The 14,809-nt window shown below is 38.1% G+C and overlaps 1 protein-coding gene across 2 annotated transcripts in view; it reads right to left on the reverse strand.

The window, feature by feature from the left end:
- Positions 1-14,809, reverse strand: part of fibcd1a (fibrinogen C domain containing 1a) — a 131,559-nt gene that overhangs the window by 53,963 nt on the left and 62,787 nt on the right. For both annotated transcript variants that reach the window (XM_081349094.1, XM_081349093.1), the window contains exons 3-4: positions 12,955-13,120; positions 12,530-12,666 (exon numbers count right to left, since the gene is read on the reverse strand). In XM_081349094.1, the coding sequence (XP_081205220.1) occupies positions 12,530-12,666; positions 12,955-13,120 (303 nt within the window). The remainder of the gene's footprint in view (positions 1-12,529; positions 12,667-12,954; positions 13,121-14,809) is intronic.

The following is a 14,809-nucleotide window of genomic DNA, read 5'->3' on the forward strand; positions in this document are numbered from 1 at the left end:
TTCATTTGCAAAATAACAATAAAATACAATTTCCAATCTTAAAATAAATTTTTGGGTAAAAGCAAAATGTATATTTTTTAAAATATATTTTGGATGATATAAATTTTGTTTAAGAACAAACTGAAATTTGTTTGCTGCATAAATATTCTTCAGAATTTCTCCTGTAATAAAATAAATAAATAATAAAACCGCACACTAATTTGGATTTAACAATAATTCTGGGGTGGTGTTAGTTGCCAAATTTTAAGATGCTGAAACTTTTTGGCAAAAAAAAAGCAAAAAAAAAAAAGCCATAAAACATGAAAATAAGAGAGAGAAAATATGCCAAAAATATTAAATACAACTTTAACATATTTTGTACCAGAAATGTTGATGTGGTGATAATGAGGATTAGAAAATGATCCAAGCCAACTAATATTTAATCTAAACAGACTGAGGGCCCTATCTTGCACACAGCGCAATTGACTTTGTACACCGACGCATGTATGTATTCCTATTTTGCTCCCGCGCACAGCGGACTTTTCCCTCCACAGACGCACGTCGGTAAATTAGGGAATGAATTTACGCTCCCGGGGGCGGTTCAGCGCAAAGAGGCGGCGTGTTCCAGCGCAAACGTTCCCTGATGCTATTTTGCAGGTTTAGAAAACTATTCTGCTACTGATCAGGAAAAACCTAGTCTAAAGTCAGTGGCGTGTTGCGCATGTTATTCAAATGCTATTTTGAGGGTGCATGCTTGGCCATAATGTAGCGTGTGCACAACACGCATACACTTTGCTTCTCTCATCTACACAGAGGCAGCAGTTTTGATTTTTGCAAATCATAGGCTACATTATTACAAGGAAAAATATTAACACACAAGGGAAATCATTGTTGTGTCCATGAAAATGTGAAAAAATAGGCATACATCTAGCTTACACATTTACCCAAATTATCATCCGCCTGTTTAACCGAAGCTAATTTGGGTGTGTTTCTCCATCCCCATACAGTGTCACTTGTAACGTCGGTCTCCTCGGCTGGTAACCGCTCCTGGCGTGCCCCTGGCAAATCCGCCGTTATAATAGCAATCCGCTATAGAACAAGCGCGCCTGCTTTTTTAAAGGGAATGTGAGATGTCACTCTGATTGGTTTATTTCACGTTACGCCCAAACCAAACCTATGAATAATGAAGCTACTTCAGACCAACCCATTTTAGATTTGCGTCGGGCGCAAGTGTCATTTATCCCGCCGGTATAATGGCAACAGCGCCCAAGATCTGCCCACAAAGTTACTTGTGTTTCACGTTTGATCCTTGCGTTTCAGATCGTTAAAATAGGGCCCTGTTAGTGCTTGTATTATACAAAAAAAAAAAAAAAAAAAGGTTTGAATCTTTCTTAATAAATTTCCAAAGCAGTAGCTTACTGTGCATCCAAAGTATACACTTTGCCTTAGAATCAAATCTATAACCTCAGTGTGGCTAGTGGCATGGTCTACTGGTTGAGCTGACAAAATCTGTTCAAACCAACAACATTTTACAACAAATGACGTTTTATTAACAAGGTTCGGGAGGAGCACGTTCAGATAATTAACACAAGTGGAGAGCACTCAGCAATCAATGGTAAGAGGTATATATACTCAGCAGTCTCACCTCATTTCATTGACAGTTTTTGCAGCATCCCTCCACCACCCCTTCTCCACGCTTCTAGTCCTAAAACACTTACATATGGGGGGAGTACTCTGGGTTCGGGCCGAACTCCGAGCTCGGAGCCCTCCCTCCGGACAGCACGCCAAACACGCATTAAACTTTACCCCTTCAAACTTATATATATGTGTGAACTCGTGAATATCCATCAATCAATCAATCCCACAACCTCAGAGTTTCACTGTCAAATCTGAAACCCCCAATTAAAATGTCCTGAAAATGCCACAAAGGGACAAAATTAAGATGGCTACAAATAACTTTTACAACCTTTAAAGGGTCATGAAACTCCATCTATTGTAAACCGCAGAATAAAAAAAAAGTTCCTGGCATCTAAGATGTAATACCAGACAGAGTAAATTCAGCCATTCTCATCCCATTGTCTTTCAGTGTGAGAGTGTAAATTGATCCAAACACACAATACTGTCCAGAAAATACACTGACACTTCAAAGGGCCGGGCTCTCGGAGGCCAAAGAGCCATTTCACACCTAATCAAGTCAGCCCTTAATCCGGGCTGGGCCTGTGCAGATAACACACTTTGAAGTAAGGAGGTCTACTGACGGGAAAACTCACAAGTCTGAAAAAAGGATTCCTTCGTTCAGGCTCATATACGTGCTTATTCCGGTTTGCTTCATGGTTCGAGTTTGTCAGGCTCTGCAGTGTCATCATTGAAAATGTCCCTTTTTCTTCAAACTCAAACTGTGCTAAACAAAACTGCAGTTTAATTTCAGCCCTGTTCACACCAGGTATTAACATCAGTCACGGGTGATCTAATTACACTGGTCAGCCAATCAGACGTGCTTCTCAAACGTGTCTCTACTTATGACATTCTCCTCGACATACAGCATATATAAACAAATCTTTAGGATGTTAGACCTGACCACCTCTGAAAAAGGTTTTAAATATGGTCAAATTGTGACACATTTAACCATGTATTTGGTGCTTTCTGTTTGTGATCACCGAAGCTGGAATATTAATACAAGATATAAATGAGGGCTAAAAAATGAGGGTTTAATCTTTAAGAGCCAGACGTGCCATCATTTCAAGTAATTTCATTTTCAGTTTAAAACTTTGGCAGTAAACATCTTTTAAATAGCTGAAAGGTTGATAAACTCCAAGCATAATTTTGCAAATACACATTAATAATGTTTAATATGCAGATTGTGTGGTTAAATCAGGAGAGAGTTGAGTCTCCATTAAAATCAATGGGACCATCTGCAACCCATCAGTGATTTTACACCCTCTAATGTGGTTCAAATTGAACTGTGGCACTGGACGTTCAGACTTCCGACACCAGAGAATCAATAAACGGCAGTCGTGCCGTGAAGGATTGCACAAATAGCATCTGTGACAAACTCTTGTTCAGATTCCAGCTGTGCCATACACCGTTTTCCAGCCCTTACTTAATACAGATCCCCAACTATGGCAATAAATGTGTGCTATATACTGAAGCAGCACCGTATATGCCACGGAAATAGTGAGTAGTGCAGCCGAGGAGTTTGATAAGCGTAAAATGACTTCTAAGACTGAATATCTAAGGTGAAGTTTGTGTAGTCAAACAGGGTATCTGTAAAGCACAGCGAATGGGGCCAGATTTCAAGGGCTTACCCTCTAATTCTCAAGGTTAACATAGGCGTTGTCCTGTTATCTGGACCACATTAATCATTATATGAGATGTGAGCTATATTAGGAGAATCATTGTGTGCTTGAACATTATCGCAGGGGTGTCAAAGAGGATTTTTTTATTCTTTTTATGAACAAGAGAGGCAAATACAACTGGGATTGGGTTAAGTTTTGTGAGAATCTCATGAAAAGGCCAGAATATATATAGGGATAATGGTAGAAATACATATTTGAAACTTATTTATATAATTTATAACTGATTAAGAATAAATGTGTTTACACACACTTCACGCTAAATGTATGTGGACGACAAGCACATACTGCATGGTGTTTGGTTGTACGTTTGGCCATATTAGAACCACATTAGAGGGTGTGGATTGCAGATGGTACCATTAATTTTAATGAACACTCGCTCTCTTCTTATTTAGCATCACGATCTCCATATTAAACATCATTTATATATAGTATTTACATACATACACGTACATGATAGATTTAGAAAAAACAACAAAATTCAAAAAACGGTTGATTGAATGTTTCAATAACTGTTGAACGAAACTGTTGAATTAATGATTCTAATCACTCACTCATAAAGATTTTGTCATTTATTCCCACCTACTGGCATTACATTTTTACGGTGACCGGGAGGGTACATGTTCGGTTCATTTAGTTTTGACGTGGGAGCGAGATAATATGTTCTGGCCACGAGATATTAATTTGTGGGAACATCATATTAACTTGTGGGAACGTCTATATGACGTGACCACAAGATTATTTTGTCGAGGTAAAGAGTACCCTGGTCAATCAAATTTTTATTTGAACAATTAACAATTCTATTATACACACACACACACACATTTAAAAATATATATATATATATATTATTTTAAAAAATGATAGCTCTATTCATGTGATGTTAGCAGGTGTGTCAGAATCAAACACATTAACCACAGAGAAAAGTGAGAAATAACTTAACAGAATTGTAGAAACCATTATAAGTCCATTTCATAAAACATCGGTCCCGCTGGGAAGGCATTCAGAGCTTGAAGAAAGCAAATTAATCGCATGAAAATTTACGTTCTCTCTGAGAGTGGCCCATGTAATAACCTTAACCCAAAAAACCCCACACAAACAGCATGCCGTCTGATTCGCTTTACAGAAGAGGTAAATATTTCAAAGGAGCCACTTTATGTGCCATCCTCTGGCCATGTATAATAGATAAAGCATTTCATTTCACCTGGCCACCTTTAAAAAATCAGAAATTATACAGCACATAATGCTTTTTCAAGAGTGTTGTGATTACACTTACATTTTTCAGAAAAGGCCGGCGCAATCTGCACGAGGAATAATGCATTTTCCTTTCTCCATTGAGACCAGCCTTACAATTCCAGCCTGTCTGTAATCATGAGAAATCATTACTCTCTGCTAAGATCAATGCCAGCGAGAAACCGTCTGCCGCTGTGGCGTGCGGCACTCGGCCATTTTGAAACAACCTAGGGGTAGCGCTAGCTGCCTGAATATAAATAGAGCAACCTTAAGAATCGTTAGACCTCCAGACCTTTAGTGGTCATGCAAAATTCAAACCATCAAGATGGAAGAAAAAAACGAAAGATACGCTGAGACTTTTCCCCCTCTGGCAATAATGTTACTTTCAACTTTCATCACCTTTTAAGATCTGCCATCAAAAACCAACCCCCCCCCCCCCCCCCCCCCCCCACATCTCCAGAGTTGCTCCTCAAGAGTTACAAGGGGAGAAAAATGCAGCAATTAGTGGAGATCCGGGCCAGAGACGGCGGAGAAGGAACGATTAAGCTGCGGGAGTTTGGGAGTGGGCCGCGCTGCTCCGGTTGAAACTTTTCTGGGTTTAAATTGAAATTAGATTGATATATTTCATTCCGTCTGCCATGCCAACAAAGTAAGACGCCATCGCTGGTGCAATTTCCTCTCAGATGCTTTGATTGCCGCCCATGTCAGGCCATCTTTCAAAGAGCTTTCTCTTGATGGACTCCCTCGACTGAAGTCTGTCTTTAGAAGAAAAAAATGAAAAAACGATTCATGAACCGCCCCGAGACTGCGTCTAGGTCTGCTCTATTTTTGGTGCGTTCTAACTCTTACATGGTTAAATAAAAACAACTAATTTACAATATGCTGCCTCGGGTTTAAACAAACTCACAATTCAATCATTGTGTTCACACCCTCAAGTCATTCCAAACCCAGAGAGGGAGCGATGCTGGATTGGTGAATGAATCATTCTTTTGACCTTTCAAAGAATTCATTGAACCAGATCACAAAAATGATCTCAATGATTCTTTTATAAATCTGACTCATTGAGTTGACAGTTAACAGATCACTTGAGAAGATTATCAGTAAATAATGATTTGATTTTTATGTATTCTGAATCATATAGCTTCAGGGGACTATGAATATAGTGCATGAATATAAGTTATATGGACCACTTTTATGATGCTTTTGGGACTTTGAAAGCTCCAGACCTCATTTATGGACTCATGGACTACATATTATTTATATACATTGGTCAAAAAATTACATTTCTGTTTTTGTGTTCCATACCACAACAACAACAAAAAAAGGTTTGGAAGAACATCAGGGTGAGCAAATAATGACAGAATATTCAGTTTGTGTTGAACTATCCTCTTAAAAGCAGTTTAAAGTCTTGATTAAAAAGGCACATAAAATAATAATCGAAAACAACAGAAATGCATCCAAAGCATTTTTATGGGTCTCCTAAAAATAAAAGCAATTCATTTTGTGTCCCAAAAAGCAAAACAACGAGGAGGACAGCACTACTTATTAAAGCGCCTCAGGGGACTTTTTTTTTCCTTCTGGAAGTGCATTGTTATTTTTGACAAATAGTACTACGAGAAAGCTTTTGACAGATGAAAAAAAAAAAAGTACACAAAGAAACAAATCAATGCATTCAAGCGCAAAAAAAATCTGAATTTCTTGAAAAAGTGTTGGGAGTTTAATTGTGGAGGAAACAGTTTGCAACCTTCAGTGTTAAATGAGCTTTGAAGATCCAAATGAGAGGTGAGAGACTGACTGTCAAAAATCAAAAATCAGGTCAATTTTTTAAAACAATACTGGTGTGATGATTTTTATGACTTTCATTTCTGTCTTTGGTACTTGCTTATCTGTAGGTGGACAAACACTGTACTACACTACTCTGGAGAGTGTTTCCTGCACTGTATCTACAGTGTCGTGGCAAAAGAAATGACATTTTAGCTGAGCTGGACGTTTTAGATAGATTGAATTGATTGTGATAAGAGAGAAAGACTGGGTGCCGCAAAATAACGACGACTCTACAACAAAGATTAATCTGTTAAAAAGACTCAAAACTCAGTCCTAAACATTCAAGTTATAGTGTGAATTAGTATAAAAGCTCCCTATGAAGTAACAGATGATTCTAATGAGCCAGTTAGTTTGAATGAATTGGTTAAAAATCAGTCCTGAACATACAATGCTATAGTCTGTCTGCAGTACTTTTGTATGTTTTTGAAATAAGTCTTTCCAAGTCTGCATTTGATCAAAAACACAGTAAAACAGTAATATTGTGAAATATAATTAGCCTACAATTTAAAAGAGCTATCTCTATTTTAATATATTTTAAAACTGTAATATATTCCTGTGATGACAAAGTTGAATTTTCAGCATCATTACTCCAGTCTTCCGTGTCACATGACTCTTCAGAAATCATTTTAATAATTATCTCACTGCTGAATAAAAGTTTTTTTTTTTTTTACATCAGTGAATCGGTGTAGCAACTCAATGGAAAGAGATGTTTCTTTTAAATTTATTTTATATTAATCAGACTTGATTGGTTTAATCAGTCTAATCTCACTGACTGAATGAATCAATAAAACTAATAATTTTAAAGGCAAGTGAGGTGAATCTGAACAGACAGTGCTTGAAAATTATTGAAATTCCTTTAAACACAGTCATTGTATCATTCACACACTCAGTGCAGATTCTTTCAAGTGTCAACACAGTTAATCATCGTTCGTTCAAATGAAAACAACATATAAAATACCAGCATGCAGACAGGTGCTAGTTTTGCAAGCTGATGGAATGTGTGAGGATGTGAAGTTCGTGCCACTTCGCTCTTCTGTTTCACTTTTGAATAGACACTGACATTCTGTTCACAAGCTGCCAACAGTGGTTCACATCACCCTGACTCATGTCACAGTTCTTTTTTTTGCAGCCAGTATGCTATGAGAAAGACTTTTGGGGTGAAGATATATGTAGTAAGTTGTGTTAATCTGATGAAAACAAACGGCCAGTACTGTAAGTCTCTGCCTCTTTGCTGTTGGTCAGAGTATTTAGGAGAGTGGTGTTCAGGAACGTGCTGTTTGGGGGCGGAATGCACCTGTGTGCTGACGGAGGTAGAACCGGGACATTATTCCAGACATGGCTGACAGCCACAGCTGCCTTCCAGATGTTTATACATCTGATTACTGCATAAATGAAGTATCTGCTCCAATTAACCACAGTTTGCCATCGTTATTTGTAGTTTTAGAGGATTCTAGCTTTTTTCATTACCCCCATGTGCACTTTCTCCCCCTGACCCTCTCTGCCAGTCATTCTTTCAAATTCTATATGTATATGAGAGCAGAAATTGAACTGATCACATTTAAAGTGATATTTTCAGCTTTTGAGCTCAAAAAGCAACATAAATGCATCATAAAATTGGTCCATATATCTCACAAGGTATGGTTCTAATGAGCCGGTTCTTTTAAATGAATTCAAAAATCAGTCTTAAACATGTATTTTATGTATTAATAAAGACGCACTACAAATGTATGTTTCTTATGAGGAAGGTATTTTAAAATAAATCGGTTTAAAATTATTGGTCTGAATCAGTGTAAATACTCATTGCAGGTGGATGCTTTTAGGCCAGGTCTTTTATATTGAATTGGCTAAAAAGACTCAAATTCAGACTTGAAATTTTAATTTATTGATCTGAATCAGTGCAATGACTCCCTACCAACATATGATTCCTATGAGAAAGATTGTTTTAAATGAACTGGCTAAAAAGAGTCAAAACATTAATGAACATGAGTTATTGGTCTGAATCAGTGTAAAGATTCATATCAGTGTAATGATTGATTATTAATCGAAAAGACCTGTCATGTCTTGAACATGCAAATTACCGCATTACTTTCAATCAGTGTGAACAGATGAGCAGTTCTTTTAAATCAAAATCAGTCTTAAACTTAAGGATTTGAATCCATGTAAAGACTCAACGCATGAATGAATGGGTTAAAAAGACCAAAAAATCTTAAATCTGAAACATATGAGTCATTGGTTTGAATCAGTGTAAATACTCATTGCAAATGGATGATGCCTCTGGGCCAGGCCTTTTACACTGAATTGGCTAAAAAGATTCAAAATCAGTAGGCTATAGAACATTTAAATTATTGATCTGAATCAATGCAAACGTATGGTTCGTATGAGAAAAAAACTCTTAGGGTGCTTTTACACTGAGCATTTGTTTCGGAACCTGGTGCGTTTTCTCCCATGGTGCAGTTCGTTTAGGCACAAACACAGAAATCACGCTCGGATCCGCACCAAAATAATCGCTCCGAGATCGCCTAACCGAGATGGTCTCTGGGGCGGTTCGCTTGAGGTGTGAAAACAATCCGACCCAACAGTCCAAATGGTATTATAATTCATATTGGGAAATGTGCTGTATAAATAGCAGTAGTGTCTGATTCTGTGAGTGAGCACATTAGTTATCACAATTGAAAGCCAAAAGAGCACCTCCTCATCTTAAAATGTTGTGTAATTGTGCTTCTCCATGCAAGAATGTTGTCCCGATGAAGCCTTGATTCCTGCCTATCTGTTTGCGTATATGTCTTGGCACAGTTAACCTCTAGACAGCAGCACTGGGAGATCCAGAGAGAGCGTGTTTGAATTTGCTGCAGTATTAATATGAATGTAGTATATAATTTAACAGCGGGAATGACAGCTACATTCGTATAGTGTTTACGTGTGTCTCAACAGTTACAAATAAAGCCACAATAAGCTCGTGGAGCGAACTTGTCAATCATCTTGATGGATAACGCAGAGAAAACTCTGACCAATAAGAGTATAGTTGTACTCGCATGTAACTTGCATAAACACATCTTGGTACGCTTTGAATGGTTGCCTTGTGAAAGCGAACTTAACCTAGAAGATAGAGTCTAACAATCTGTAAACGAATGTTATTAAACGAGTTAATCTTCTTCTTACCATACTAATTGGTTAGAAAGATTTAGAAGAAAATCAGTCTTGTAGCATGCAAATTGCTGGTTGGAATTAGACTAATGACTATATAGGAACTCTATATCCTAAATCTCAATTAGAGAAAATTATCAGAAAAATACTGAAATTTAAGTCTACAACACACATTTTTTTGGTTCTTTTACTTTTGTTTTTTTGTTCCTTTCAGAGCTTGACACACACTTACTATGAACTGTTGTCGTATAAAAAGTGCTACATAAAAATCCTTCAAAATGTTTTTCTTTTTTGTTCAACAGAAGAAAAAAACACACCATGTGGGTTTGGAACGACATGAGGGTGAGTAAACAATGACAGAATTTCATTTCTGGCTGAACTATTCCTTTAATAAAACACCAGAGAGCAAGCGTTTGTAGAGGAGGAGAGAGGACAGCTCATTCCACAGCTAACCGGGAATGTCCGTGGCAGGAATTGTGTGCATGTCCGAGCATGTGAAATTACAACCCCCCCTCCCCCAGCACCCCTCTCCGTGACCCGGCTGATCTACTCCGGTACCAGCAGAAAAGCCCCACATCCTCATCAAAAACCGCTGGAGGCCGCAGATGATGAATAGGGGCGCTGGATCTATTAATTCCATGTAACAGTTCCTTTCTGCCTCTTCAGATTCCCAGCGCTCCCGGCACGCTAATGCTCTCGCAGCCGCAAAGCAGCTTTGACTGTAATCAGGGAATACAATATGTCACCCTTTTCAACACCATGTATGTTATCCAGAGAGAGCAAATATGAAAATACATGTTCTGGCACTTGTATCGCAACGGAGGAAAATGCGCGCCTGTGTTCATTACACAAGGACAACTCCTTGTCTCCTTGTCCACATTCAGAGACTGATGACCTTAAAGACGATGCGTCATCACATATCTTCTTTCCTTTTACTGCTTAGTTTTGTCAAAGTCTTAGTAACACCATATGTTATTTAAAATCGTATCTTCTTTCATTGCAATAGCCTTGCATATACAAATACAGACTTACATAAAGCGTGTGATGTTCCCCAAGTATTGTTCAAAGAATCTTCTCAGAGGACATCGAACAAATGAGGATACGGCGGTAACAGCGTTCTTTCAATTATTCATCATCAGATACGTTTCACGTAGTCCAATCAGTTAGTCTTACAAATAATGGCACTAAATTTAATTAAAACAAAGTGCTGTTTTCTGTTTCATACGCTTAAAGGATTGAAAATGTTAAATAGATCTAAAGCCACTTGTTTTTAAAAAAGGATGTTATCCGCCAACAACCATACAAAGTCATCCCTGTGAACTGATTAGAGCATTCTTAAGATGACTGAACATGCTGTCTGAAAAGCAAGACATGGAAACGTGCCACTTTGAAGCAATCACAGTGTTCCACTATAATTGCAATTTCACAAAGTGGTCTATCTTTAATTATGATGATAGAAAAACACTGTACAGGTTATTAAATACCTGTCATATTTGCAGTGTGCAGCATTATCAAAACCTCATATCACTGTTTGAGTAATATTGCAAAGTGTGCTACAGACAGAAAATAATGTTCACATCCCAAAAGGGATGTTATAGTAAACTAAAAACTAAAAACTAAAACTAAAGTATATAAATAGTAGATGAAAATCTTAAAAACTTAAAAAACTGAAATGAAAAAGATAAATGCTGCCTTGGCAACAAACTGAAAAAAGTTTAAGATGAAGTACTAAAATTATTAGGAAAAATCATTAAATTATACAAATTACAAAATCATATAACTAAATTACAAGTAAAAGTCATTTAAAACAACCAGAAAGGGACTATGAGATCAAAGAAAGCCTGTCAAAAGGGACAAAACAAGAAGCGCATACTAAAAGTTATTTTTACATGATATCTAACATCCGCACTGTTAATGAACCTAAATGAACTTTACATAAAAAATAACTTCATTTGTAATTCAGTAACATGGCATAAACTAAAAGTTCTACATCTACATCTCTTACACTTTAGAAAGTGCACAGAAGACGACGACTTCTTGATGAATAAAATGTCATTATAAATGATCCTGTCAACTTCGCAATGAATACAAGATTCTGATAAGTCCTACTGCTATAACGTAAAATATAATTTATATATTTTCAATTATTAAAAAATTATTATTTCAGTCCACAATTAAACAGGCTTCTCTGTTAAGAGCATAGCAGCAGCTTTGGCAGACTTCCAATGTCAGACTTCCACTTATAAGCCACAATTTAATCCTGTTTACGTTCAATAAACCTGAGTTTGCAGACCCGTTACTGACAAACTCCGAGATGAGCTTCGAAGAAAGGAACAATCCAAGACCACATCACATCGTAAATAATAAAATCGAGATGACTCAAATAATACGATTATTCGTAACAGCTGTAGAAGTCAGAGCGAAACCACCAAAACTAAATCACTCACATTATAATAAAAAAAAATCTGTCTACAGCGGAAGCGCCCTTCTGGGACACATTTTCTAGAGTACACTATACTTTTCTGCTTGCCAAATTCTTTTAAATGCACACAGCAGAATCTTTACCGGTAGACACATTTCTACCGTTACATGATATATACACTGCCAGCCCTACATCTTATCTTTATTTTTATTCAAAAGACCATGAAATTAAAACTCTTCCGCGTGCGTCGAATGAGGAGGTAATGCCCTCGGAAAAGATAGTTTGCTCTGTCTATTTTGTATGCAGCTGCTGTAATGAACTGTAAACTTGTGAAACATCGGTTTGAAGCGTGTTTGTGCATGCGAATGCATTCATGCGCATATCTGTGACCTGCTTACTAATGCGTGGGAGCGTACGCTTAACAAGTCAATGCCTAATGGAGTGACTCATTACTAGTGATTTTCATTCCAACGGCTGTTCAGTTAATTCAGATATATATAGCAAAAAACAAAACACAGCTCAGAGGTGACCGGAAACAATGTCAGAATATTGCCATATTTGGGAACCGACTCACCGTCCATCCGCCTCCATCAGTAGTCATGTCACAGAAGACCTGGAAGCCTGCTGGGTAATGTGTGGGGAACACGGAGTAGATACCATCCTCTCTTTGCCCGCTGGCATAGATGTCACTGCAGTCCCTGGGTCTGGAACCTGACAGAAGATAGGACATTCCAGCATCATCAATCCACATTAAGCGGCAAGCCATCCGTTTTTTTGTTTTTCTTTTAGTTTTTTGAGAAACCTGTTCAAGGTACGGTGTGAGAAAAGAAAGCTTCAAGACTTCAAATCTGTCATCTCGCACCTGGTGTCTAAGCAGTGGCATGTCTCTTTCACACTGCTAGAAAGCTTATGAGGGAATAGGTGTGAAACCATTCTAGGGCTCATTAGCGAGGCTGGAAAGTTGAGAATATGTGGCTAATGAGGAGTTTTATTTTTTACCCTCTCCACCGGCGCAGCCCTTGGGCCGGACGCCGCGCACCGGAGCCCTCTGCAGATCTGCCTTGAGACGGCTCTTGATGTTTCCGGTTTCCTTCTGCATGGAGCTGAGCGCGTCGCTCACAGAGTTCACCACTTTCACCATGTTGATCTGACTCTCTGACAGCAGCTGGAGAGAGAAAGCAAAGGAAAGTTTGAGGGACAAAGGGATAAAACCAATGATCCATTTCTCTTACTAAATCTGTACGCGCATGTTTGAATCAGCCTGACAAATACTTTAGAGCACTAAAATGTTCGTATGTCACATTTGTATTGATTCACTTTACCAAAAGAGCTTTGTGAAACTTTTCATATGGCAAATAATATTTAAACATTTACACAATTTAAACAATTACATTTTTTATTTAGAAATTTAAATAATGATAATGAATATTTAAAATGAAAATGATCAATATTTAATACAATATTTAAAATACTGTTTATATAATTGTACAAAATACTATATTTAATATTTAAACTAGATAAGACCCTTATTCCTCGGCTGGGATCATGTAGAGTCCTTTGAAGCTGCATTGAAACCTTCAAACTGTTGGACCCCATTGAAGTCCACTACATGGAGAAAAATCCTGGAATGTTTTCCTCAAAAACCTTAATTTCTTTTTGACTGAGGAAAGAAAGACATGAACATCTTGGATGACGGGGGGGCTGAGTAAATTACGAGAACTAATCCTTTAATATTTTTGTGCAAATATTGCTTGCCGCTGAAATCATTTGATTTCATGATTTCTTGGCATTTCCATGCCTTTCCTAAAAGCCTGGCTTAAACAATAATAACAATGAAGTCTCTGTATCAGCATGTGGTCCTCGGCTCTGCAGTGAAGTAACAGGTGCTCTATGCTGCACAACACTGATAGTGCTTCGGTTTAGCGGGCTCACGGCCAGTGGGTCTGGAAGCCACTCGGTTTAAGTTTCCCAGACAGCTCTCTTTATTGCCTGCATCAGCAAAGCCGCTCAGGTCACCTCAAAAAAAAAAAAAAAAAAAAACTTCATTCTTTCTGAGTGAGGCAAACTACGCCTTTCTCTAAGGACAGGTCTTTGTGTTGCAGACATCTAATATCATGACTCAACGTGGCACTCGGGCATGTAGGAAGCTCAGCTGGCGATTAGCAAAAATTAGCCCTAAAGTGAAGCCTTTTTCCTATGACACATGAAAGCTCTCCTTTGGGGTGTGAACAAACATCAAGTTCTTTGTGAGTGTGTCGCTAACAAGTCTGCGTGTGCGCATATGTCGCTGTGACAGCACTGCAAGCTGAATGTGTTGGTGTGTCCGTGCAGACGCTTGAAGTTGATGACGGCTGACGCACTATGTACTTTCTGTGTGGATGGTTGGGACATTATCATTCGCAGCTCTCGACACAATGATCACTGGTTCGCTCCGGCACGCTGCCATAGCAACAACACTTAACGTTTATCATTACAAGGCCTGTCCAGCATCAAAAGAAAAACGTCACACGCATGAAAACATAATGTCGCCAAAAGTACAATGCATGCCTTGCTCTAGCGTTTATTCAATGGCTCGAACCTCATGGCATGCACTCGACAGGACGCAAGACCTTAGTCTACCACTTGTACTCTAAACATTGCCTCCCTTTTATTAAAGAACACAGCAGGAAACTACAAATTAAAAGATCCAGCTATTCAAAACTCACCTTGAACTATCAATTTCAATGGCTGTGTTTGGAACAGAGCATTACAACTTACTGAATACTGTAAATTGTAACGCCTTCTATTTTTTTAAACTGTATGTGAAACAGTAGGCATGATTACATGAATGTTTCAAAATCAGTTTACATGCACG

Source organism: Scardinius erythrophthalmus (assembly GCF_964197995.2).
Source record: "Scardinius erythrophthalmus genome assembly, chromosome: 20".
Taxonomy (NCBI): Eukaryota; Metazoa; Chordata; class Actinopteri; order Cypriniformes; family Leuciscidae; genus Scardinius; species Scardinius erythrophthalmus.